We start from the raw sequence: 24,923 nt of genomic DNA, 5'->3' as shown, positions 1-24,923 counted from the left end.
GGGTTAGGAGTATAGGCTCTGGAATCCAACTACCTGCATTCAAATTCTGGCCTTGCCATCAACTAATTTTTGGTGACCTCAGCAAGTTAACCTCTCTGTGCCTCAGTTTCCCCACCTTGTAATACTGGCACATAGCAATCAATCAGTGACTATTTACTGCTGTTGTTGTCACTATTATCTAAAAAGAAAAAGAAATTAAGATTTCTCTTAAGTATTCTCTTAAGTATTTGACATACTGAGCAATAATTATACACATATAATTTATTAACGTGGGGGGGGGGCTTGATCAAAGTATTTGAAGACCAATATTTTAAATGATCAAGAGAATGAAATAGTTTTCTTAAAACAATTACTAAGGAAAAAAAATCTTTAGTAATCTTCACTGTGGAAAAGTAATGGTTTATAGTCTAGAAATTTGTAGAGATTCAATAAGGTGGAAAAAGCCTTGTCTCGATAGTCCTGGGTTCATTCACTCATTCCTTCTTCATTCACTTGCCACATGCTTCTCAAGTCTCTTTGTGGACACATACTGTGCGTGGTGCTGTGTCTCCAGAACCCGGACACAGTGAAGAAGGATCCTCTTAGTTTGAGCAGCAAATGCATTTCAGATCAAAATAGCTTCCAGGAGACTTTAAGTATATCCACTTTTGAAGCATACATAATTGATTATTTCGGGACGTTAGGACTGTGATCCTGAGTGAGGCTGGAAGTGCTATCAGGAAACGCTTACTCCACTTGCTTCCTGTTGCCAGTGTTGGAGAGTCTCTGGGTACATCCAGAAAGGCATTTTGTACTTTGCAAAGTACTAGGGACGCTTTTCCTAGGCAGCCTTGGTACACATATTCCCAACTCTGTTGACAGGCCCATGAAGCCTGTGGTCCGATGGAAATTGACTCAGCTCTGAGCACCGTGCAGACACTTAAGAATGAACTGCAGGATGCCAAGATGGCTGCTGTGGAAAGTCAACTGAAACCACTTCCAGGGGAAACGGTAAGGAAATTCTGGAGCCCACTGGGGGTGGGACTCTGCCTTATGGTACGATCATGGTGAGGCATTTTTAGAAGCTGGAGTTGGTGTGCTTGAATTTCTGACATTGTGAAGGCAAAGCCTTAAAATAGCCCCATATTTAAGCACTGGGTTGAGTAAAAGATGGCCCTGAAGGGGCCTCTGGTAATGGTTGTGTGGCTTGGGGTTTGGCTGAGGATGAACAAGTGTCTGTTAATGATCATTACTCTTTTCATAAACAAGACACATCCTAGTGTTTTAGTCCCATGTTGTGAACCCACAGCATTTTTTAAGAAGAATGTCCATTGCAGCTAGAGGAGCTAGATTTTAAAATTTAGGAGTTGTAGGGGCGCCTGGGCGGGTCAGTCAGTTAAGGGTCCTGACTCTTAGCTCAGCTCAGGTTATGATCTCAGGTTTTGTGAGTTGTGCCCCACATCAGGCTCTGTGCTGACAGCTTAGAGCCTGCTTGGGATTCTTTCCTCTGTCCCTCACCTGCTCACACTCATTTGCACTCTCTCAAAATAAATAAACACTTATAAAATAAATTAAAAAAAAGTAGGAGTTCTAGAATCTAGCTCCAGCTTATATCCTCTACTAGCTCTAGATAAATCTTGGATCTCCTCTGTGTCTCAGATATTTCATCTATGAAATGGATGGCAATGATGTCATTAAGGTTGACACAGAAAATACTTTGAATAGTCATTTGAAAAAACATTTCCTTAGTGCAAGTCACTAGGATGGACAATGACAAAGAACTTTAATACAGTACAGTCACAACAGTCAGTGGAATGATGGCAACAGAGATCTAATTTGATGATGTTATGGTACCTCCTGAGGCCTGTCAGGGCTTTCTTGGCTAAGATTTTACCAGGTCTTCTCGTTTGTACGTACCTCCTTTTCCACATTACTGAACATTGCTAATAAATACCACCATTTATTAAGTACCTCGTAAGCACTGTATACACACAAAATCAATCTAGTTGTAACCTTAATGAGCGAGTTCTGTTAATCCCATCTTATAGCTAAGAAACCAGAGGTGTGGAGGTAGGTTGTCACTGTTCTGTGTGGTTATCTACCAGCTAGTGGTAGAGCCAGGGTTTGAATGCAGACTTACAGGACTCAAAAACCCATGCTTTTGATCGCTCATGTTGAGAGCTTCTACTCTTGACTACTGCTGCTCTTTGGGTGAACTGAAAACTTGTGGAATCTTAGAAGGAGACTTAAAAAGCACCAAATTCACCATGCAACAATGCCTGGTACATACGAAGCCCTCAGAAAATAAGTGTGAAATCAAGCTACTGTGAAGTAGTAAAGACGAGGAAACTCAGGCTCAGAGAAGTTAAGTCACCTAAGGTCGCTTAGCTAATGATGAATCAGGACTGGCTGTAGGGCCAGCAGCTTTGTAATGTGGTCCACATGACCCTTTACAAACTCTTGCTCCAGGGAGCCCAAGAGAGGCTGACATGACAGGAATCCTGCCTTTTATGTAAATCAACTGGTCAGTTAGAATGCAACAAACACGATGTAATTTTTAAGAAAATTGTTTGCCCCAAAGGAATGTGTGTGCAGCATTATAACACATTGTTGGCTGCAATGGACCAGGCTCTTTTTTATTTGAAGGCACTGCCTCTCGGGAAGCATGTTGTGGAATTAAAAAATGCACATGCTCTCTGATGCCTTTCTGCACTCTTGCGGTGTGCCTGGAGGTTCTGTTCCAAAATGCTGTCCTCATCTAGTAATCAAATAATTATCCATACCCTGGACCTTCAGTAACTTTGTCCTCTGAATTATTTATTCATTTTACAAAGCAACATGATGTGCTATTCACGGGAAGCAAGCACTTCGCCCATTTTCATAATCTCATTTACCACGGCAAACCTCTCTTTCTATTGCATTTCCTTCTGGTTAGAAGTCCTCAAAGTATAAAGATTGAAATTAACAATGTTAATGGTCCCACACACCAGGAAGGTGGTACCACTGGATGACTGCCCACTTCCTGCCAAGGCATAATTAATTCTCGCTAAGGATTTGTTGCAGACTTTCTAAATTAGCTTCAAAAGGCATAATGCTAATAGCTACCATTTGTTGAGTACCTACATTGATTCTGAGAACTTTCTGAGCTTAGGCATTAGGATCTCCTTAGGAAACCAAGGCATGGCGAGGTTCAGTAACCTGCCCAATCTCTCACAGTTAGCATGTGCGGGAAGGAAGTAGAGGGCAGGAGCATGAACCCAAATTTGTTCTGAAACATGGGCTTTTTCCCCTCTTTGACCCTACTCAGCATTACTGGTATTAGGGGGGAAAAAGCTAAGGCCCACGTTTGATGTGCATTGTTTTTATGCTAAGACTTCAGTGTATGTTTCTTTTCTTCTAAGCTGTCTTCCCCTTTGGATATTCTTATAGCTGGAAAAATGTGCTCAAGACCTGGGAAGTACATCCAAGGCAGTGGGCTCCTCCATGGCTCAGCTCCTAACCTGTGCTGCGCAAGGCAATGAGCACTACACAGGTGAGACTCACTCTTTTTGTGATTCCCTGTGGCCAGGTGCAGGCTCCTGGATGTGGGCTGAGGGGTTCGGCAGCTGATGTTCATGGACTTGACCATGAACCTGACTTTGTTTTTCAACAGCGATTTACAGATTTTTCAAGCACTTCCTATTTGCTTGTTACTAGGCTTCATACTGTTAATAGGCTTCATATAAGACGAATCCAATATGATCACTCCAAACTATTTGTGGATCACCCCTACTAGCCTATAAGCAAACAGTAATTATAAACTTCTGGAACTATCTATGTGGGACTCTTGAAATCCCAGTAAAGTAAAGGAATAAAAAAAAAGAGGAAAAGAAGATGACAATAAGATTTGAGTGAAATTTTCAAACATGGAAGGAGGCAGATGAGTGGTAGCAGACAGAGCCAGTGAACTAAAGGCCTCCCAGGATAGGGCAGCCAACAACAAACAAGCTGATTTGTACTGCAAAACCCTGGGAAGGTTTGATTATTGGAGACACCAGTTACCCCCAAAGGCAGGAGACACCCTTAAACAGGAGTCTGTACAAGAAACAGCTTGTGTAATTATCAGCTCTAGGAAAAACACCAGGATATAAGGAAACATCTCCCTAGTAGGAAGAAGACCTAATAGGAAGTCTATAGCTACCTCAAATGGAAACTTCAAGAAGTTTTATTATAAGCCCATTATTGGAAAGAGGAAATGTGTCAGAAGAAAGCTCAAAGAGCTGAAGTGGTTCTAGGAGAGGAATGGGGAACTCTGGGATGGGGAGGAGTAGTTATAAATAGTTGGTTTTGTTACACAGTAGTACTGCTTGCCTTTGGAACACACACACACACACACACACACACACACACACACACACACACACTGTTAGTGAGGTATAACATACATCTAGAAGAGAGCGTTAAGTCCTAAATGTAGACCTTCATGAGTTATCACAAATGGAACGCACCCAAAACATCACCACCATGATCAAGTAATGGGACATTTTCAACACCCACATGTGCCCTCTGCTCCCTGCCCCTCATTATATTCCCTCCTGTCTCCCAGAGGTAAACACCCATGACTTGTAACAGCATTAGTTGATTTGCTTATTTGTAACTATGAAGGAAATCATGCAGATGTGTCCTTGTGTCTTCGCTGTCTTTTCAGGCATTACGTTGTGAGATTCATGTGATGTAGGCAGCAGTTCTTACATTTCTGTTGCTTCCTGTAATATTTTATTGGATGACCATATCTATTTGAGACTTGATCCCTTTGATGGGTAAAGCTGTAGACAGTTCTAGGACATGCTGTTTAGTGGGCATAAATAAGCATTTTCTTAATAGATACCTAGAAATGGAATTGCTGGGTGCCAGGCTGTGCTTGGCTCTAGCTCCCTTCCTTCGGGCGCTGGTGTATGAAAGTTCCAGCTGTTCACATCCTTGTCTCCACTTTCTGTTGTCAGCCATTGTCATTCTGCTGAGTGGGTGTAGTATCCTATTATGGTTCTGATTTTTATTTCCCTGAAAAGCAGTGCAGTTGAGGATTTTTTCATATACTAGTTGGCCATCTGGATATCTTGTGAAGTGCCTGTTCATGTCTTTTGCTCTTTAAAAAAAAAAAAAAACTTTGAGGGGCACCTTGGTGGCTGAGTCCGTTAAGCATCCGACATTGGCTCAGGTCACGATCTCATGGTTCCTGAGTTCCAGCCCTGCGTCAGGCTCTGTGCTGACAGTTCAGAGACTGGAGCCTGCTTCAGATTCTGTGTCTCCCTCTCTCTCTCCCCTCCCTGGCTCATTTTCTCTCCCTCTCCCTCCCTCCCTCCCTTTCTCTCTCTCTCTCTCTCTCTCTCTCTCTCTCTCTCTCTCTCTCAAAAATAACTCAAACTTTCATTTTTAACGTTTGTTTATCTTTGTATTTGTTGTAGGAAGCCCTTTTCATTTCCATGTATCTTTTATCTTGGAGCTTACCTTTCGCTCTCAAAGTTGTTCCTTGGTGAATAGATTTTTTTACAATTTTAATGTAGTTCAATTTACAGCTCTTTCCCTTAAGGTTAGTCACTGTGTCCTTTGCAAAAATTTTACCTCCAGAATCATTAAGTACTCTTTTCTGTCGCTGTCTAGAAGCTTTGTTGTTTTACTTTCTATACTTAGAAGTACGATCCATCTAAAATTGAGTTTTGTATGTGAGCAAACACAACAAGTGGTGTATCCCACACCACTTGTTGAAGCAACCATCATATCCCCAGAAGTCTTCAGTTTTCTCTGTCATTAGTTAAGGGAACTTTTATGAGAATCAGTTTCTGATCTTTAGATTCTTTTCCAATGACTTAATTGCCTCTCCCTACCTTAGTACCACACTTTGCTACTTAGTGCGGTTTTATACTAAGTATTAATATCTGATTATTTAAGTCCTCTGACTTTAAGTGCTGACTATTCTTAACCCTTTGCCTTTCCAAACAAATTCTACCATCAGCCTGTCAGTTTCCACTCCCCAAAAAGACCTGCTTATTTTTTCCTTTTTCTAAATTGGAGTTACATTGAATCAATTTGGGGATAAGGAACCTTTTTATATTAGTGAGGTTTCTAATCTGTGAATATGTCTTGTCCTTGCACTTAGATTTTCTTTTTAATACTGTTTTATAGCCCTATGTAAATAGTTTTGTGCGTTTGTTTTCATTAGCGTGTGCATGATCTATTTTGTCCCATTGTCAACTTTGCTATATGCTTTTGTTTAACTGGTATGTTATAAGCATCATGTATTTGTTGTTTTGCAGAGAGAGGGGTTGTTGATGCAACAATCTTTTTTTTCAGCTGGACTATTTGTTCCATTTACCTATAACGTAATGACTGATATATTGGGATTTTAATCTAGCCTTTTACTATTTGTTTTCTGAATGTCTTACCTGTTCTGGATTCCTTTCTTGCCTTTCTTCACATTCATATGTATCTGTTACTTTCTGTCTGCCCTTGACGAGCTTGTTAGTTGTATATTCATTGGCTATCCTATGATTTTAAAAGTCTAACATGAGTTAGTATGTTCACCTCTTCCTGGACAGTACAAGAATCTTGGAACACTTGAACTCCCTTCACCTTTCTTCCCTCTCATTCATTATTGCCATTTTTGTGTGTTTTAATTACACAGATATATCAGTCTTCTCAATACAGTCTCCATATTGTTTCATTTGGTCAGTATCCATTTAGAGTCACCTCCATATTTACCCCTCCCATTGCTCTTTGTTCCTTCCTGCTTCTCCCATGTGCCACCACTTGGGATTATTTCCTTTCTGCCTGAAGAAGTCCCTTCATTTGCCTTAGTACGAGTCAACTGGTAACAAATTCTGTCCATTTTTGTCTGCATCCACCTTTGTCGTGCCTTTATTTTTGGTGGGTAATTTCATTTATAAAATTTTAAGTTGGCAGTTATTTTATGCCAGCCCTTTGAAGATGTTATCCCATTGTTGTCTGGCTTTCTTGATTTCTGTTGTGAAGTCAGCTGTCAGTGTCCTTTTGTAAAGGTAATATGGTTTTCTTTTGCCCCTCTACTAGCTTTTTGAATGAAAGAAGTTTTATCGTGTGTTTATCCTGCCTTGGGTTTTAGTACTGTTTGAGAATGGGATTTGTTATCTTACATCAGTTTTGGAAATCTCTCAAGCACTGTATTTTCACGTAGTGATTCTGCCCCATTTTTTCTGTCTTCTCTGAAGATTCCAGTTACTGTCTCTATGGGGCATTTCCACTCTTTAGCCTACCTCTTCTTCTTTCCCATGTTTGCTGTGATTTTTCTTCCCCATGTGTTTTTCTCAGCATTCTCCTTTGATGAGTCTGCAGCTCACTGTTCCTCTCCTTAGCTGTGTCTACTCTGCTTTTAGCCTCTTCTGAGTTTTTAATTTGAAATGTCCTATTTTTCAGTTTGATAAAACCCTCTTGATAGTTTTCTTGCACTTTCCAAACTTTGGATGCTGAAATTTTCTATCTTGCCATCTAATTTCTTCAACATAGTTATCACAAGTTATTGAAAGTCCTGGTCCAGTAATTCCAATATCTGGATCACCTGTGGGCCTGTATTCATTGTCATTTTTCTCCGTTTTCAGCCGTTGGTCTTACCTCCTGCTGTTGCTGATATTTTTTAATCTAATGCTAGACATGGGTACTTTAAATTGAAGAGATGGTCTGAGGCTCTGAATTGTGTTTTTTTCACTACAGAGGATTATTCTTTGTTTCTGGCATGTAGTGAACATCTAAGCAGATGACTGTAATATGGGTAGGGACGGAGCTGATTGGAAACTGTGTGGTCTATTTCCAGTTTGTTTTTTATGGGATAGCCCTTTGTGCATCCCATCAAAGCATCTGTGATGTTTACCAAGGACATTGCCTTTCATGGGCTCACAACTGTCCTTTTTAATTCTCCCAGCCCCATGAGATTGCAGGAAGTTTTGCTCAGCTCCTGGGCAACAGTTTACAAATTAAGGAATGCCTTGAAGGGAAAAGTGGCACTGTACCTCCCTCTCTGTGCTTTTGTTCTCTTTAAAATCTTGTCCCTCTTGGGATGCCTGGGTGGCTCAGGCAGTTAAGCACTAGACTCTTGATTTCAGCTCAGGTCATGATCTGAAGGTTCGTGAGTTTGAGCCCCACATCAGGCTCCACACTGACAGTGCAAAGCCTGCTTGGGATTCTTTCTCTCCCTCTCTCTCTATGCCCCTTCCTCATTCTCTTTCTTTCTCTCTCTCTCTCTCTCTCTCTCTCTCTCTCAAAATAATCTTTTAAAAAATGAAATTAAAATAAAATAAAATCTTATTCCTCTTAGTGCCTTGGTCTCTCTCCACTGCCATCAAATAGATGTTTTGTATGATTTTTCCAATGAGGGGGAACTTATCTGCAATAAGTTATTCTGCCATTATGATAACCAAGGTTTTCTTTGATTTTTTTAACACTCTGTGTATCTATTACTTTAAAAACAGAGCACAATAGGAGTGCAAAAAGAGTTCTCCATAGTATAATACAGTACCTGCAATAATAAGAATTTTGTCCTAACGGGAGAGTAAGAGAAGCTGTCAAAGAGAACTGGCCACCTGATCAGGGTTTTAAGGATTGCTTAGCATTCATTTAGTGTTCAAGGAGAAGGAAAAGTATTTATAAATTCTTACAAGGCATAGGGTACATGGGAGATGCAAGCTTCAAGAAATTCTACACCTTTCTGGAATCTTGCCAAGCTTGGACAGCTGATGAAATGCCTCTTTAATGGAGGGAAGACTCCTTTATAGGTTCCATCATTTGATACTGATAACATCTAGGATGACAGACTGTCTAGTCTGTGTGTGAAAATAGCCTGGAAGTAGCACCATTTAGTTTTGGCAGGCGCTGAATGGGTGGTTGGGGGGATGGGAACAGTGTGTATCAAGTCCCAAAGGGAAGAGAAAAGACTGACCAAGTGACCTTGAGGAGGGTTCAGGCAAAAGGCAAGCAGGAGAGGAGTAAAAACTTAAGGATGGAAAGGGAGACTGGGTCAGCTCCTAAAGAGCCTCGTAAGCCACCTTAAATAATTTAAAACTTAAGAGCATGTGAAGACAGTGAAGAGTTTTCATCCATGGACACAGTTTAGATTGCCTTTTAAATAGGTTGCCCTTCCTCTCCTATGCAGATAAAGTGAGGGAAACAAGGTTGGAGGCAGGAAGACGAGGGTGAATGCTGCTGCATTCATCCACCTGAGAGATGGGAGTGGCCTGCAGAAGAAATGAACAGATGAATTAAAGAAAAAGAGACCTGACAGCTGTTGGTTGACTGGTCAGGGACTGGCAGGGATGGAAGTAAGGAAAACAACATGGACACTCAAGTGTTTGGCCTGAGAGCTGAATGAAGCACAGGGTTATGGGCAGGCATGGTGGGCTGGAGTTCAGGGATTCCACATTCAACTATAGATGTATTCAGTTTGAAGCATCTCCAGGTCAAGGTGCCCATTAGGCAGCTAGATATTTGCCTTTGAAACTCAGTAGAGAAGTTTCGACTGGAGACGATGTTCCTTAACTGTTGAATACAATGATAACAATTGAAACTGAAGAAGTATGAACAAGTTTGCTGAGAGGGAGTGGTAGAGCAAGAAAAATTATCACAAGTAACTCTGGATAACGCAAATATTTAACAAGAAGAAGGCTAAGCAGCAAAGGAGATGTTTGAAAGAAGTGAGAATGTGCAGCCTTGGAAAGAGCAAGAAAACCTGGAGAAAGGGAGGTGTCTAGAGCCAGAGAGGTAGTTGCTACCCAGAAAGTTGCCTGAGAGAGAGGCTTAGGGGAAGCATCCATTGGCTCTGGGAAAAACAGGGTCACTCTTCTTGTTGGAGGCAAGTCCTCGTAAGTTCGAAAATGGCTGGTAAGGAAGGAGAGAGAACGTACGTGTGGACCGCGTCTCCCTGGGTCTCAGCCACTGCTGGGCTAGATTCTAACACAGATGTGTTTTTGTTGGGCTGCTATCCAAATGTATCCAAACCACATTTCTGCTTGGCTGAATATGGTGGCATATAGACCTCTTTTCAGATCCTGTATGACAGATTAAAAACCTGTGGCATACCAGGTTTTTACCCTGTGAGCTTGCTATGTCATCTACTGCTGTCTACACACAACCTACGTGAATTCTAATCAGCGGTGGCTGCCATTACAGAGAATTTCACTGCATCGCTGATCGCTGAGGAATCTTCTTAATGCTTGTTCCTGAACGTAATTTAAGATCCAGATAGCAAGAATACCGTGAAAACAATTGGTGTCTTCAAAGCATTGTGGTCGTTGAGACTGCAGTCTGCTTTTGTGTTGCCCACTGGCAATTCTGGCTGTGTAATGTACCCTGGACTATACGAACATTTTTGTTCGGAGGGTGGTATTTGCCTGCAGACCTGACCCTGATGAATGTCATCATTACCATCGAGAATGTTGCTGTGAACTAAGCCGTATGTAGCCATAGATGTTCATCAGGCTCCTGGCCTCTTGTTCCATTCCTTTGATGGTGTAGCTTCCTCTTCCTTGGAAACCTGATTCCTCCTAAGAGGATCCCTGAGGTGCCTTGAGATTTCATAGTGATTCCTCAGCAGAAAACACATGGGATAGACTAGCCTAAGCTCTTGGCATTCAGCTCCTCTGGTTTCTGCCTTTTTAAAAAAAAATGTCTGGGTCTGTAAAAGGTTTTTCAGTAAATGATTTTTGCATAAATGTGACTTTTCTAATTGTACGTGATAAATGTTTCATTCTCTCAAAGTCGTATAGAGCTCAAATAGACATGGACTCAGGAGACTATATAATAAATGGGAAGACAAGGGGAGATGTCGAGAAATCACAGCCTGGAATTTTCAACAGAGCAGTGATCTCAGCCTCCTAAAACTGGTGGGAAACCAAGGCCCTGAGGGAAAAGGCAGCAGTCTAGGCCACACAGCTAATCAGCTACAGAGCCAGAGGTGGATGAGGCCTTAACCACATCTGGTGCCTTTCTGAGCAAGGGCATCCTTCAACCCTGTGCCAGAAGCTTAAACATAAAAAGGAATTGACTGTTCGACTCCGCTTGTTTCTCTCCTTCACATTCGCTTTATTTATCTTTGTGTTTTCTCTTCTGGGCTACCCCTTTGCCATAAAAAAAAAAAAAAAAAAAAAAACGCTTTGTTTAAAATTCTTTCATACCGCACGTTGCATTCAGAAGTGCCGGGTGATGAACGGTGGATTGGCAGCTTTGTAATTTGCCCTGATTAGATTGTAGAGTTATGTCCCAGCTGTGTGACTTACTAAATATTTACAGATTCGCAAGTCTGCCGCGCTGCAAAGTTGCCTTGTTTTATGGATGCAGGGCCTCGCACATTACTGTATTATGGCGCCTCATCCTCCATAAGGAGACGACCACCTGCTGCTTCTGCTGATGCAGCAGAAGCCACGGCTGGTAAAGGCCCCCTTCAGAGGCGCCCAGAGACCGTCCCGCTGAAGCTTTAGACAATCGTCACCTCGAAGCTGAGCGCAAGAGAAACTGATGTATGTCAGTTTCACGCAGATGGTGTATGTTCCAGCAGGAATCCCTCCTAGTTCTCTACCCCAAAGAGCACTGTGCAGAGAGTCTGACCCAGAAGCTTAAGAATCCTCAGATCTAGCCCCGGCACTGCCTCTGAAAGTGTGTCACAGACAAGATACCCCTCAGTGCTAGACCTCCTCTATGAAGGAGTTGGGTGAGATCTGCTTTAAGGTGGGTTCTTCTGCATTTCTCAGGGTGTCCAGGTTCTCTTGTTATGTGCTCTGGCACTTTAGCCTTCATCTTCTGCTTGGCTATGCCAGGCCCTCAGTGCCACGTAGGAACGTTCGTGTCCATTTTATGGCAGATGGTACTATAATTTTTAACAACTAGTTTGTATTCATAGTTGATCTCCACATCCCATCATCCTTAGAAGCGAGTTTAAAGATTAACAGGCAGGGGGTGCCTGGTTGGTTCAGTCAGTTAAGCGTCCAACTTCGGCTCAGGTTATGATCTCACAGCTTATAAGCTCGAGACCCGCATCAGGCTCTGTGCTGATAGCTCAAAGCTCAGAGCCTCGAGCCTGCTTCGAATTCTGTGTCTCCTTCTCTCTTTTCCCCTTCCCTGCTCACTCTCTGTCTCTCTGTCTCTCTGTCTCTCTCTCTCTCTCTCTCTCTCTCTCTCTCTCGTTATTTAAATAAACATTTAAAAAATAAAAAATTAATGAAAAATAAAAATTAGTAAAAAATAAATAAAGACGAACAGGCACTTTCCAAAGGAAGATGTACAGATGGCCACTGAGTGTATGAAAAGGTACTCAACATCATTACTCCTTAGGGATATAAAAGTTAAACCGCAGTGAGCTACGATCATATGCCCACCAGAATGGCTAAAATAAAAAAATCTGACAATAGCAAGTTTTGGCTAGGATGTAGGGCAACTGGAACTCTGATACGTTGCTGGTGGAGCGCGTCATAGTAAAACCATTCTGAAAAGGTTTTGTAGCATCCTCTAAAGCTAAACTTCCTCTAAGACACAGTAATTCCGCTCCAAGGTTATATCCAAGAGAAATGATTCCCTATGTCCACTTACATACATGAAACAAATGCAGGAAAGTTACAAGAACTTTCTTGGTAGCTTAATTCATACTATCCCTAAACACCAGTCCAAATGTCCACCCACAGAAGAGAGGATAAACAAATGGTGAATTGGTACAATGAAATACTACATATCAAGTCAGAGGAATGAATATAACAGCATGGATGAAACTCCTAGCATTCTGGCAGAGAAATAAACCAGACACAGCATACTGGTGGTTCCATCAACAGGGGATTGAAGAACAGATAAAACTAGGCTAACTAGAAGAGTGATCATTTCTAGTGTGAGAGGTTATTGACCAAGGAAGGGGACAGGTGATGGAAATGCTCTGTCTCCATCTGCATTGTGGCTACGTAGCTGTAAACATACGTAAAAATTCACTGAGCTGCACATGTGGAGTGCTCGCTTGATTGTATCTAAGTCATGCCCTGATAAAAAACAATTGGGAAGAAAAGTGCGTCTGAGTGGTCCATCTGTGTACTTGATCCCACGCACTTGGCGTTACAGGTCCGTGGACACGCACAGCAGAGTGTGTGACGGGAACCAGAGAGAAATCGCTGTTAGCCTGCCACTTATTACAACATGTCTCTTGCATTGGCCCAGAGCCGGTGGTATGGGCTGCTCCTTCGAGAAGCATAGCAACTCACATTTCATAAAAAGTGATTTGGAGCCCACCTGGACCACACACTGTCAGAGGGTCTTCTCCTTTCTAGGAAGCTGTGGTCTAGAGGCTGACTTTCAAATAAAGTATGGCTTTTAGATGGAGTCTAACAGAAAGTCTGGTGGCATTTTATCCCTAGGGGTGGCTGCAAGAGAGACAGCCCAAGCTCTGAAAACGCTGGCCCAGGCTGCCCGTGGAGTGGCCGCATCCACCAGCGACCCCGCAGCTACGCATGCCATGTTAGATTCAGCCCGCGACGTGATGGAGGGCTCAGCCATGCTCATCCAGGAAGCCAAGCAGGCCCTGATTGCACCTGGGGATGCTGAGAGTCAGCAGAGACTAGCCCAGGTGAGGCCCCAGAATTGGCAATTGCGGTCATCGCTAAGGTGGTCACTCTTTTCCGGGTGTGAACATTGCTCAACGATGGGTGTTTTCAAGACCTTCCCAAGTAGTATAACCATGCTGGCCTTATGCGATACCCACTTTTTAACTTTGGCCTGGTAGCCCCCGTCATATGAGATCTGCTCAACTGAGTTAACAGAGAGCATGGGGGCCTTTATTGAAATCTGTCCTTGGAACTTCGGGAGCCAGGACGCTCGGCTTGTTTGCTTGGGGCCCAGGTGTGCTTAAATACATTCTTCTTCCTAGTCTGGGAGGTTAGGTAGGTCCACTTAGTGGGTCCGCTCAAAGTTTTATACTCCCTTTATTGCCTCTTCGGATGAGTCTTTGCCTGCCTAATGAAACCTGTGGGCTAGAGACCATCTAGGCAAAGTTCTAGACAGGAAACTGGGAAGATGGTTTAGGTTAAAAGACACGACACAACCCACTTCCAAAAACCTTACCCTTTGCCTAAGGATACAGAACAGTACATACAGCAAGTCCTTGGACATCCTAAAGAGGCAGCATGAGGACAGCTCCAAGTTCAAGTCTGAAGTGCTAAGAGCATCCCGCCTGCCCTTGAGCAGGGTGAGGTGTGGGGGTGATGGCACCTGTGTGTCACAGAGAGAAATCAGCCACAGGCCTGCCTGCGACCCAAAGAATTCAAGGCCTCCTTCCACTTTGGTGGCCTCCACAGGGCTCTCAGGAAGGGGGCTCTTTGTGTTTCTTTTGGTAGTGGATATCTTTGTGGTAGAACCTGATGTAATATTAGAGAGTTCTGTGTTTGAGTCATTGTGTTTGGTGATGGGGTGCGCACGAGATGTACTTTATCAGCGTGTCAGACCCTTTGCCAAGACAGGATGTTAACCCCAGTGAGAGGCCTAGAAGAGGTGATTTAATGGTAAACAGTGTCAGCTGGATGCTGGCAGATAATTTCCCGATCCTTTTCAGCTCTGCGCACTGTCACTGCTGGTTCCCAGCACATCTGCACAAGTGTTTGCACTGAAACTACTCTCTTACAGACCTTTTCTCCCTCCATGTATTCAGGTGGCCAAAGCCGTCTCGCACTCCTTGAATAACTGCGTGAATTGTCTCCCTGGCCAGAAGGATGTGGACGTGGCCTTGAAGAGCATTGGCGAGTCCAGCAAGAAGCTGCTTGTGGACTCGGTGAGAGGTTTTTGCATTGAGAAGGGGCACCTGGGGGACTGGGCTCGCCGTAGGTGTGAGAGGAGTCTTCTCCTTTCCATGGGGTCTCAGAGCAGCTAACCTCCATTTTAGGAGTCCTGTTTTTCCTCTCAATTTGCCTTTCCTTGTTTTGCTTTTCCATGAGCAAAGTTCCCAGGCGGAGCTTTTCAAGTTGACTTTTGCTTTGAGTCCTTGTTGCTGTTTGCTCTTGTATCCTCCCGGTGAAAACAGGAAAGGTGGGTATGTGATCATCTGACTTGTTATCAGGACATCACAGGCAGTCACAGGCAGGTGGTGGAGGGACATGTGTGTCCAGAACTCACTGAGAAAGCAAGTTGTCTAAGGAACTGCATCTTGGAGCCTGTTTGCTGTTTTGGGCACCCCTTTCAGTGGGGGCCTTTGGTTCATCCATCCCTTCTCTGCCGGGTGCCTGGCACATACCAGCTATGCAAGCCGCGTATGCAATGTGACTAATAGAGCCTAGCCCTAACCTCTCTGGAACTTAGGGCAGTTCCGCCAGTGATGCTTCTGGTCCACGTAAAAGCTGTGTTAGCAAAGGTTACTGATTGGTGGCTATTAGTTTGGAAGAATAGGATTTGAGGTTTAATACAGCATCTGCTTTTGTGTTCTAGAAAGCTAAAGCTTTGAGAGGCTCCATCCGAAATAGAGTGATGGTTCAGAGCATGGATCCTGGAGTCAGATTGCCCACGTGTCAGTCCTGGCTCTGCTACTCAGGAGACCACAGCCCCTGAGGATAGACCATATTCGAATCCACTGTGTCTAGCATTGACGAGGTGTTCAAGTAAATTTCAGTGAATGAAATAACGTTGGTATGTTACAGGTCATACTTCACATAGGTGGGTTCAGACCAGAGACTTTTCGTTTAGGTGACTCAGAAATGCATCCCTGGAGAGCCCTCCTTCCCTCCATGGCGCCTTCCTTATTTCCACCACGCAAAGTAAAACTTCTTATGGAGCATGCCTTTCTTCCCCCTGCAGTTACCTCCAAGCACGAAGCCTTTCCAGGAGGCCCAGAGTGAACTGAACCAAGCTGCGGCTGATCTGAACCAGTCTGCTGGGGAAGTGGTCCATGCCACCCGGGGCCAGAGCGGAGAGCTGGCCGCAGCCTCTGGGAAGTTCAGTGATGATTTCGATGAATTCCTGGATGCTGGCATTGAGATGGCAGGGCAGGCTCAGGTGAGTGTGGCGGTGGCTGACTGGGGTTGACCCTCGCCTATCCTCTGATGGACTGTTCACCCTTGAGGGCCCGCTGGACAAACAGGAATAGGGAACCTGTCGGCAGACCACACCGATGCGTTTTCTCTGCTGCTTAGGAAACTCTGTGACCTCACAGGCCTGGCATTCCTAAAGATGCTATTAGCTTATGTGTGAAATGCTTCTTAGAGATGACGGATAACTTTTCCCACGATCATGCAGCAGCATTCATGGTTTATTTCTGCTTTTTGCAGGGAGGGCAGCTCTGTGTCCTGTGCTTCATAGGTCGTATAATATGGTGAGAAATCTTGTGTTTGAGGTTCGCTGGGCCCATTTGAGGAGATTGTGTCTGATGCTAAGTGTCGAATGATTAAAAATTACCTCCTTGAGATGAACAGATAAAACCCTTGTTCAGAACAAGGGGACATGACTGGTCTGGTGTCAGCTTGCAAAGCTGTTTTTTCTTGAGCTCCTGTGAACTGCCTAGAGGAGACACCCAGGGGTGTTGCTTGCTGTGTTATCTACAAATGGTTATTTCTCAGGTGGTAAGTAAGCCAGGTGAGAAATGAGACTTCTCTCAAATCAGGAACTTCTAGGCTGCGGTCAGCTCTGAATATCTAGACAGTGGCAGTCGTTTGTGCCAGGCCGAGATGTACGAGCTGCTCGACAACTCCAGCATTGTTGAGCGGGATGCTGGAATCCTGGCCTGGTCTGTGCACTGGTGTGCATGTGCTCTCTCTCCCTCTCTCTCCTTCCCTCCCCCGCTTCTAATGCCTGCCCTTGTGAGACAGCACAGCTCTCTGCTGACCCAGTTGGGGCTGGATTTCTGTCCTGTTGCGTGCATCTTGGTCAGGGTATCTGTTTGGGGGAGAGTAGACACTGGGCACCGTCTCGACCATTCAGGCCTCTGCAGACTCACCGGGCTACATGCGGTCTCCATAACTTGCTTCCATTCGAACATGGTACTCCTGGCTCTCTGAATGCCTCCCAGAAGAAATGGACAGTCCCTAATTACTCTGCCTCCTTTTGACTTTCCAGACAAAAGAAGACCAGATCCAAGTGATTGGAAACCTCAAGAATATCTCTATGGCATCCAGCAAGCTGTTGTTAGCTGCCAAATCTCTCTCTGTAGATCCAGGAGCCCCCAATGCAAAAAATCTCCTGGCTGCTGCCGCAAGGTAAGAAGGGAAACAGAATGTGCTTTCGTGTGTGCTTAAATAATGTCACTGTTGTAGAGCCGTGCCTGACATCCTGCTGCGCTTCTGTCGCTGAACACAGACGAGGTGCTGTTTCTCTGTTGTCAGAGGTAGAGTCGTGACTCTGGCATTTGATTAAACTGGCTTATTTTCATGTGCTTTCCCCACTAAAGAGGTCTTCTGTCTTCTACAGCCTTTCAGCTTGCTTAGGCTTAAGGCCCCCATTGATTTATAAACATGATGGCTTAAATAGACTTTTTTAAAGTAGTGTCGTATCTTTGGGATTATGAATGTAATATATGCCCACTGGAAAAAAAAATGAGAAAATAGTGCAAAGTACAAAAAGCCCACAACACCCAACGACGCCTTCAACCTTTCTTGAGCGCTTACTATGTGCCTGGCATTGATGTTAATTAGATGGATTTAAACATAATCTGTTTGTCACTTGCAGAAGGGCTCCAGTTTAGGATGAATGGGGTAGGGGTGGGAGTAAATTGTTTGGGGAGAAATATTAAAACGTGAGCCTGAGTTCTGGATGTTGTCCGTGTCCTGCTTTCCCGTTGTTTTCACCCGAGGAAGCGGTTAATACAATACAACATCTGTTCTACGGCCACTGTGGCTCACTAACGGGTGATTGAATGCTGGTACGTGGAGAAAGTGCAGAGACAGCCCAGGCAGATTTTGTGTAAGCAAACCCACACTCATTTTCCTGAACCAAGAGAGTAGGGTGTTGCATGTTTCTCTGGTCCTGTAGGCATGCATGTTTTCGTAGCATTCCTTGACATAACTTGATACATAGGAAAGCTAACAGCACTAACAGATGAGATGTGGGCAACTAGAATATATAGTATAATTGGAAGCCTTTTCAAAATGTGAAGATTAGTGATTCTTTTCTTTTTTTTTTTTTAAATGTTTATTTTTGAGACAGAGACAGAGCATGAACAGGGGAGGGTCAGAGAGAGAGAGGGAGACACAGAATCTGAAACAGGCTCCAGGCTCTGAGCTGTCAGCACAGAGCCGGACGCGGGGCTTGAACTCATGAACCGCGAGATCATGACCTGAGCCAAAGTCAGACGCTTAACCGACTGAGCCACCCAGGCGCCCCGAAGATTAGTGATTCTTAAAATGCATAGCTTGGGGGCGCCTGGGTGGCGCAGTCGGTTAAGCGTCCGACTTCAGCCAGGTCACGATCTCGCGGTCCGTGAGTTCGAGCCCCGCGTCGGGCTCTGGGCTGATGGCTCAGAGCCTGGAGCCTGCTTCCGATTCTGTGTCTCCCTCTCTCTCTGCCCCTTCCCCGTTCATGCTCTGTCTCTCTCTGTCTCAAAAATAAATAAACGTTTAAAAAAAAAAAATGCATAGCTTGAATTCTACTTCTCAGTTTTTCTTTTTAAACTTGACTTTGCTTGCTTGCTTATTGGTTTTTTTTCATGTCTTTCTCCTGGGTGCTCAGTGCCTGTCTCTTCAAGCTAAGTTCAGAGTCAGAGCTGAATTCTAGTCCAGGCTCGAATGTTTGGCACGCTTGGTTACATTGGCTGGAGTGCTCAACCTGCCTAAACTTTCCCATCTGCAAAATGGGGGTATGTGCTACATCATCCTTAGGTTCTTGTCCATTCTCAGTATTAAGGTATCTTGGTGATAATGGTTAAAACCTGTCTCGTCCTCTCTTGACATATAGTGCTTTTTTTTTTTTTTTTTTTTTTTTGGCGGATGGTGAGGCAATTAGATAATTTTAGAGAATTTCCCTTGAAAACAGTTATCCTTAGGTGTATATACTTTAGCTTCAAACAATAGTCAGAGCCACTAGAAGTGGAAAAAAACCCTCCCCTCTCCCCACTTCCATCTTAGGCTTTGTGACTGTGCCAGTGAGTGAGTGCCCTCCAAGGGGCAGGGGATGAGAAAGGAAGGAGTGATGTCTCCTCTGTTGAGCAGCTGTTTCTCATATAAAACCCTCTCTTGATTCCTCTTTTTCCTACAAAGACCCTTTGGATAAGGCAACTGATGTTTCCAGGTATCCGAACTCAGACGTTTTTCATTATCTTCGATTTTTTGCGTCGTTTCAAAATTATAGTTTCCAACTTAGAACGCGCTGTTCACTTTCCTAAATTATGGGAAGAAGGGGAGAGTGTAAATTGAAAGCCAGAAAAGGAAGGAAACCCAGGCCCTCAAGGAATATTGCTGCTGTCCTGGCTCTGTGGGTGTCTGAAGGCCCCCTGGTGGTGACATTGAGGAAGGGCCCCAGAGACCAGGTGATAAAGCTTTCCTTGCCTCTGTCCTGGCTTTCAGCGTTGACAGGAAGTTCCCAGCCTGATGGTTTCATAGCCAAGTACGTGCTTTAAAACCATCACATGAAATCATTGTGCTGGCACATTGTCCTTGGCTTTGTGGCATATGTTGGGAAGCTGTGCTCCTTGAGGAGGTTTCCCAGTAGAAACTTCCTGCCAGATCTCCCGAGTTAGGCAAGCTCCCTTTTGGAGGTAAAGCTCTGCACAGCTGGGGTGCATGCTTGCATTCATTCATTCAGCTAGCAGATTTTTCCCAGATGCCTGCTATGGGCTAGGTCCAGCCTTGGATGCTGGGCTCACACCGTGAATACAACCGGGATGGCCCTGGTAGAGTTAGGGCATAAGGCACACACACACAGCATGCTCACCCCCTTCCATCTGGACTTGGCAACAACCCTGCATGTAAGTGCCCTTGGAGTTAAGAACCAGGTATCTTATTGCCACTGCCCTCCCTACTCTTGAGACACCAAGCCCTGCCTGTGTGTCATGTGGATGACACAGTAGCCCCAAGGATGCCATTGTGAAGACCCAGACCTGGACCAACTCAGCCCTGTCCTGCTCCCGGGTCAGCAACCTTGAATCCTTTATTCGTTATGGTCTCCAGACTCTTTCTTCTCTGGAAGAGCAGTTGAGTATGACCTTTTCCTTTGTTCTCCATTCTGCATCAGAGCCCAGGTGCATTTGAGGAGCCCAGTCCTTTGGTTTTTGATGCTTAGTGGGGATGAAGTCCTTTTCTGTTCAGTGCCCAGTTTGTTTATCTTCCTGTATGGTTGGTGAGCTCAGACTCTCCTCTGATGAATTGGATAGAGCTGGAAACCCTTTGTCAATCATTCATCAGCTTTTTCCCTGACCAGGGGCTGGTCTGATGCTCCCTGAACTTAGCCAAAGAAAGGGAAAACCAGGTTGCAGTTGCAAAAGGTGGGGGGAACATCGTACCTCTAAGCACCTCCCCTCTACCACTGCTCACACCACAGTCACCCTGGCTAGGACAACTCCCAGCTGAGAAGACTTTATGCCCACCACTGCCAGCTTTGGGACCCAGCCAGTCTTTCAGCTGCTTTCCTGTCCCGTGAGGGTTTCTTAGAACTTTGTGAGTGATTCCTCTTCCTGGGCTGCCCTTTGTTTTGAGGTTCCTGCCAGGCAGGCTTCCTCCTGTCTCCAGACACAGTGAAAAAGGATCACCCAGCAAGCAGCACTTCCACACTATGAAATAGGAAAATATAAACTAGGCCGTGTGTTGGTCTCCTCCAGAATATTCTGTTTCCTTTTTCCAAATCTGGATCTCGCTCAGGCCTGACTTCTCTGATTGCTGTGGCCTCCCTGGAGCTCTCCCTTCCATGAAGAACCTGTGTCCTCCGTCAGTGCTGCCTGCGAGCCCAGAGTGTATCTGGCCTCTGGGAGGTTCAGGATCCTGTCTGACGTGCTACCCCCATCCCTGCTTCCTTTGGCTCGCCTTCTTTGTGCCTTATCTGTTCATTATCCTGCCTCTCCAACCGGATTGCAATCACCTTGCTTTCCTAGAGAGACAAACTATATTGTTATTTTTTTTAATTCTCATGCCTTATGCAGAGCAGGACCAGGGAATATGCACAGGTGGAATTTGGGGGCTCTTTCTCACCTTCTTAAGGACACTGTTGCTTAAGGAAGGGAAATGTCTGATGTTGCTGTTTTCCCAGCCGAGCTCCTTATTAGATGATTTGTGCTTAACAGATCATCAAAAGCACAAATTGGTCGATTGTCTTTCTTACTGCTGGCACATCTCCATATCTGTTTAAAATTTCCGGGCTGCCTGGGTGGCTCAGTCGTTTGAGCCTGCGACTTCGGCTCAGGTCATGATCTCATGGTTCATGGGTTCGAGCCCCGCATCGGGCTCTGTGCTGACACCTCCGAGCCTGGAGCCTGCTTCGGATTCTGTGTCTCCCTCTCTCTCTGCCCCTCCCCCACTCACGCTCTTGCTCTCTTTCTCTATCAAAACTAAAATAAACATGAAAAAAGTAATAATAAAATTTCCCTCCAGAGCTCCCAAACTAGTTGAATCAATTCAGTATCTCTAAACACTAAACAACGTGTAGGTTAGAGAGTCATGTTTTAACATCTGAGGTTATGGATTTCAGTTTTTTTCTAAAACTGAGAATGGCTAGATATGCCTAGATAAAGAACAAAATACAAGGAAACACTCACTACTTCTAGATGGTGGAATTGTGGCTATTTAACTTTTTTGTATTTAAAAAAAAAAAACTTGTGTAGCTTTAATCATTTTTTCAATTGTATAAAAAGATTACAAAAAGTACAGTTTAGGCCTGTGCATTATGACCTTTAATGGGAACCCAGAATTCTCTTGTAGACTCGACATTTATTGAGTCAGTCCTTTATCATTGCACATTTGGGGTGCCTCCAATTCTTTGATCTTATAAGTCACTGCTATGGTTTGAAACCTACAAATACTATTTATCACTGTCAGATCTGTGTAACCGTTTGCCTCCGGGCCACTCATTTTATTATTGGGCTCTTTAATCCAGACTAAAATTGGGAAAAACAATACCTAAACCATGCCTCTTAGCCATCGACCATTCAGACCTCAATGCTGTGCTGCACTTGTATGGATTATCCAACCACAAACCTTTGGTCTCTTGGTGTTTTTTGACCCCAAGTTTTTACTTGAAAATTTTTCACATCTGAAAAATAGTCAAAACAATAGGACAATAAACAGCTCTGTATTCTTTGGGTTCATCAATCGTCAACAGTTTTTAATGGAAAAAATCTTTATGTGAAGACTAGGTTAAAAAAAAAAAAAGCCAGATAAACAGGAAACAGGGAAAGAAATAAGCTAAATGGAAAGCTTGTGTGATACATAGAAATATCCTCCACATGATCATGTCATCACAGTCAAGGGCATTCTGCACCCTTTGTTATGCTCCTGCATGCCGACCTGTCCACTCAGAAGTATGTCTTGAAGCCTGCCACATGGAACATGGCGTTGGATCCCTGAGAGACCCATCTAGAGAAGGCATCATGGACCACACCCTCCAAGATGCCCAGAATTAGATTGTCCTGCTCCCAGTTGTTTCTGTGTTGGCTTTGCACCATGGAGAACACAGTTGCTTCCTTACAACACCTTAATTAAACACCTTGCCCCCCACATAAATGAATTGCTGGAGTTCATCGTACAAAGACTATTTTGGGATTCCTTCGTGAGTTCAGGAATGTTTTTTTCCTCTTCCCATCCACCCTAGCTAAATTTAAAATTCAAAGCAGTATCTCCTCATCAAATAATTAAGCTGATTGCCTTTGTGCATTGGCAACATCATCTTCCATCAAATGTGTTATTCTGTGGGAAGCTGCAAAGCCAATTTAATAAAATGAGGCATCTTTTATATTAGGCCGCGTTAATGATGAACAGCGAGTGTGCTGTTTTGTTTTTGTTTGTTTTAAGTTGCCAGTTAGCTGCAGCGGTTAGTAACTATGAAGAGAATTGAGGGCCTGCCGGAGTGTAGACCAGTGATGATCCTATGGAAAAAATGGTTGTGGATCTGGCTTTGGAGGCAGATAGGCATGGGTTTGAGTGTTTTTGCTCCTTACTTGTAGCATCCCCCTAGTGAAGTCTCTCCCATCTCTGTTTTTTTCGTGTCTAAAACACAGGCTATTCAATTTTAAGACTTACTTAGGAGAAAAACAGTGTGCTATTGGCAAAGGGTTAGACACATAGGTCAATGAAATAGGGTCCAGAGGTAGACTCACATAAATAAGGCCCAGGGATTGTCCACAAAATTAGAAAAGCAAGGCCATGCAGAAAGAACAGCTGTTTTCAGTGAAGGGTGCTGAAATAATTCGACTTGCATAAGCCACCCTCACCCTCACGGAAAAAGAACCTGGACCCATATTTCACACCTCATTAAAAAATTAAAATGGACCGTGACTTTGTAAATGATCCATGGCCTAACCTAGGCAGGAGGTAAGCATAGGCTGCCCGGGAGAGGTGGAATCCTTTCCAATATAGAAAAAACTCTGAGCTGCCTCTCAAGTTCTAAGAAGAATAGAAACACGTGTAAAATCACACGAGTCTTTAATTCCTGTTAATGTTAAAGAAAAGAGCTATTTTAAACAATAATTTGGGGACAGCTTCTAGGAAGTGGCAAATCATGTAGAATTTCATGGAAAGAAGAGATTTTAAAATTATAAGCACAGTTTACTATATGCCCGCTACGTTTTAAGATACATAAAACCTTCCAAATGATACAAAGACTATCCCAAATAGCCTAGCTCAGATCGTCTTATTCCTTATGGGCTGCTAATGAAGGATATTTTAAAACAGTGTTAATATGATTTCTTTGCTATTTGCAACTTGGTTGTAAATTCTTTCCTGTGAATATGCTAAAAGATAGTCCTGCTTTCTTAAAATAACTATTAGTACCCTTTAAAGGGAAATCAAATGAATAATTACAGGCAGAGTGGGGGCACTCATTCTATCTTCCCTGGTTGTGGTTTATTTTGGTCATTCAGAGCCTTGTGGAAGAGCCCGCATGGGGACCCCATCCTTTAATTTTTTTGAATGTTGACTGATTTTTGGGAGAGAGAGAGAGCCTGAGCAGTTAAGGGGCAGAAAGAGAGACACGGAATCCAAAGCAGGCTCCAGGCTCTGAGCTGTCAGCACAGAGCCTGACGCAGGGCTCGAAACCATAAACCACGAGAGATCACTACCTGAGCCGAAGTCAGACGCTTAACTGACTGAGCCACCGAGGCTCCTGGGACCCCATCCTTGACAGTGATTTACTTGTATTTTTGGTGAACCAGAAAACACTGTTGGGGAAATGTTGGTATTCACAGAACAAAACAAAACCCTTTATCTGTTTCTGTCCCAGAGCTGTGACAGAGAGCATCAATCAGTTGATCACTCTGTGCACCCAGCAAGCTCCTGGCCAGAAAGAATGTGATAATGCCCTGCGGGAGCTCGAGGTAAGTCCCTGTGAAGGCTGCTGGGGATTTAAGAGGGTGTGGCTCTCTGTCCTTTCTGGAAAGGGTCAGTTTCTTCTCTGTTCTTGCCTTATATCCTTCTTATAAGACTATTGGGGCCAGAGTTTCAGTCCGAGTGGGAAGGAATCAAAGTTAGATTTGGTAGGAGTATCATTTCTGCTTCCCCTTTTTCCACTAGGATGAGGGTTAATTTGTTCAAGGATTCTCTATTTCAAATAGGAAGAGGCCTGGGTGCAGGCTGAAGATGGGCACTTTCCACCTAAAAAGTTTTGGAGTTGTTACGCTGGGGCAGGTGGGAGAAACTTGGATAGATGTTCTTTTTGAGTAAAAATGACTTTCCCATTCATTTTATGTTAGTCACTGTAGGGGGCACATGAGTGGAAACCCAGAAGTAACACCTATTACAGGATCAAGGCGATGGTGGGACCCCTAGTGGCCCAAAACACAGTGTGGGTGCTCTTCAATTTAT

The 24,923-nt window shown here is 44.0% G+C and overlaps 1 protein-coding gene across 4 annotated transcripts in view; it reads left to right on the top strand.

Moving 5' to 3' along the window:
- TLN2 (talin 2) overlaps positions 1-24,923 on the top strand; it is a 439,345-nt gene that overhangs the window by 308,248 nt on the left and 106,174 nt on the right. For all 4 annotated transcript variants that reach the window (XM_030318033.1, XM_030318034.1, XM_030318031.1 and 1 more), the window contains 7 exons: positions 862-990; positions 3,409-3,511; positions 13,368-13,576; positions 14,654-14,773; positions 15,790-15,987; positions 17,044-17,183; positions 24,343-24,436. In XM_030318033.1, coding sequence (XP_030173893.1) covers positions 862-990; positions 3,409-3,511; positions 13,368-13,576; positions 14,654-14,773; positions 15,790-15,987; positions 17,044-17,183; positions 24,343-24,436 — 993 coding nt within the window. The remainder of the gene's footprint in view (positions 1-861; positions 991-3,408; positions 3,512-13,367; positions 13,577-14,653; positions 14,774-15,789; positions 15,988-17,043; positions 17,184-24,342; positions 24,437-24,923) is intronic.

The sequence above is a fragment of the Lynx canadensis genome, chromosome B3 (genome assembly GCF_007474595.2).
Source record: "Lynx canadensis isolate LIC74 chromosome B3, mLynCan4.pri.v2, whole genome shotgun sequence".
Lineage (NCBI taxonomy): Eukaryota > Metazoa > Chordata > Mammalia > Carnivora > Felidae > Lynx > Lynx canadensis.
Note: the sequence above shows the minus strand (reverse complement) of the source record. Positions and strands in the feature narration are given on the sequence as shown.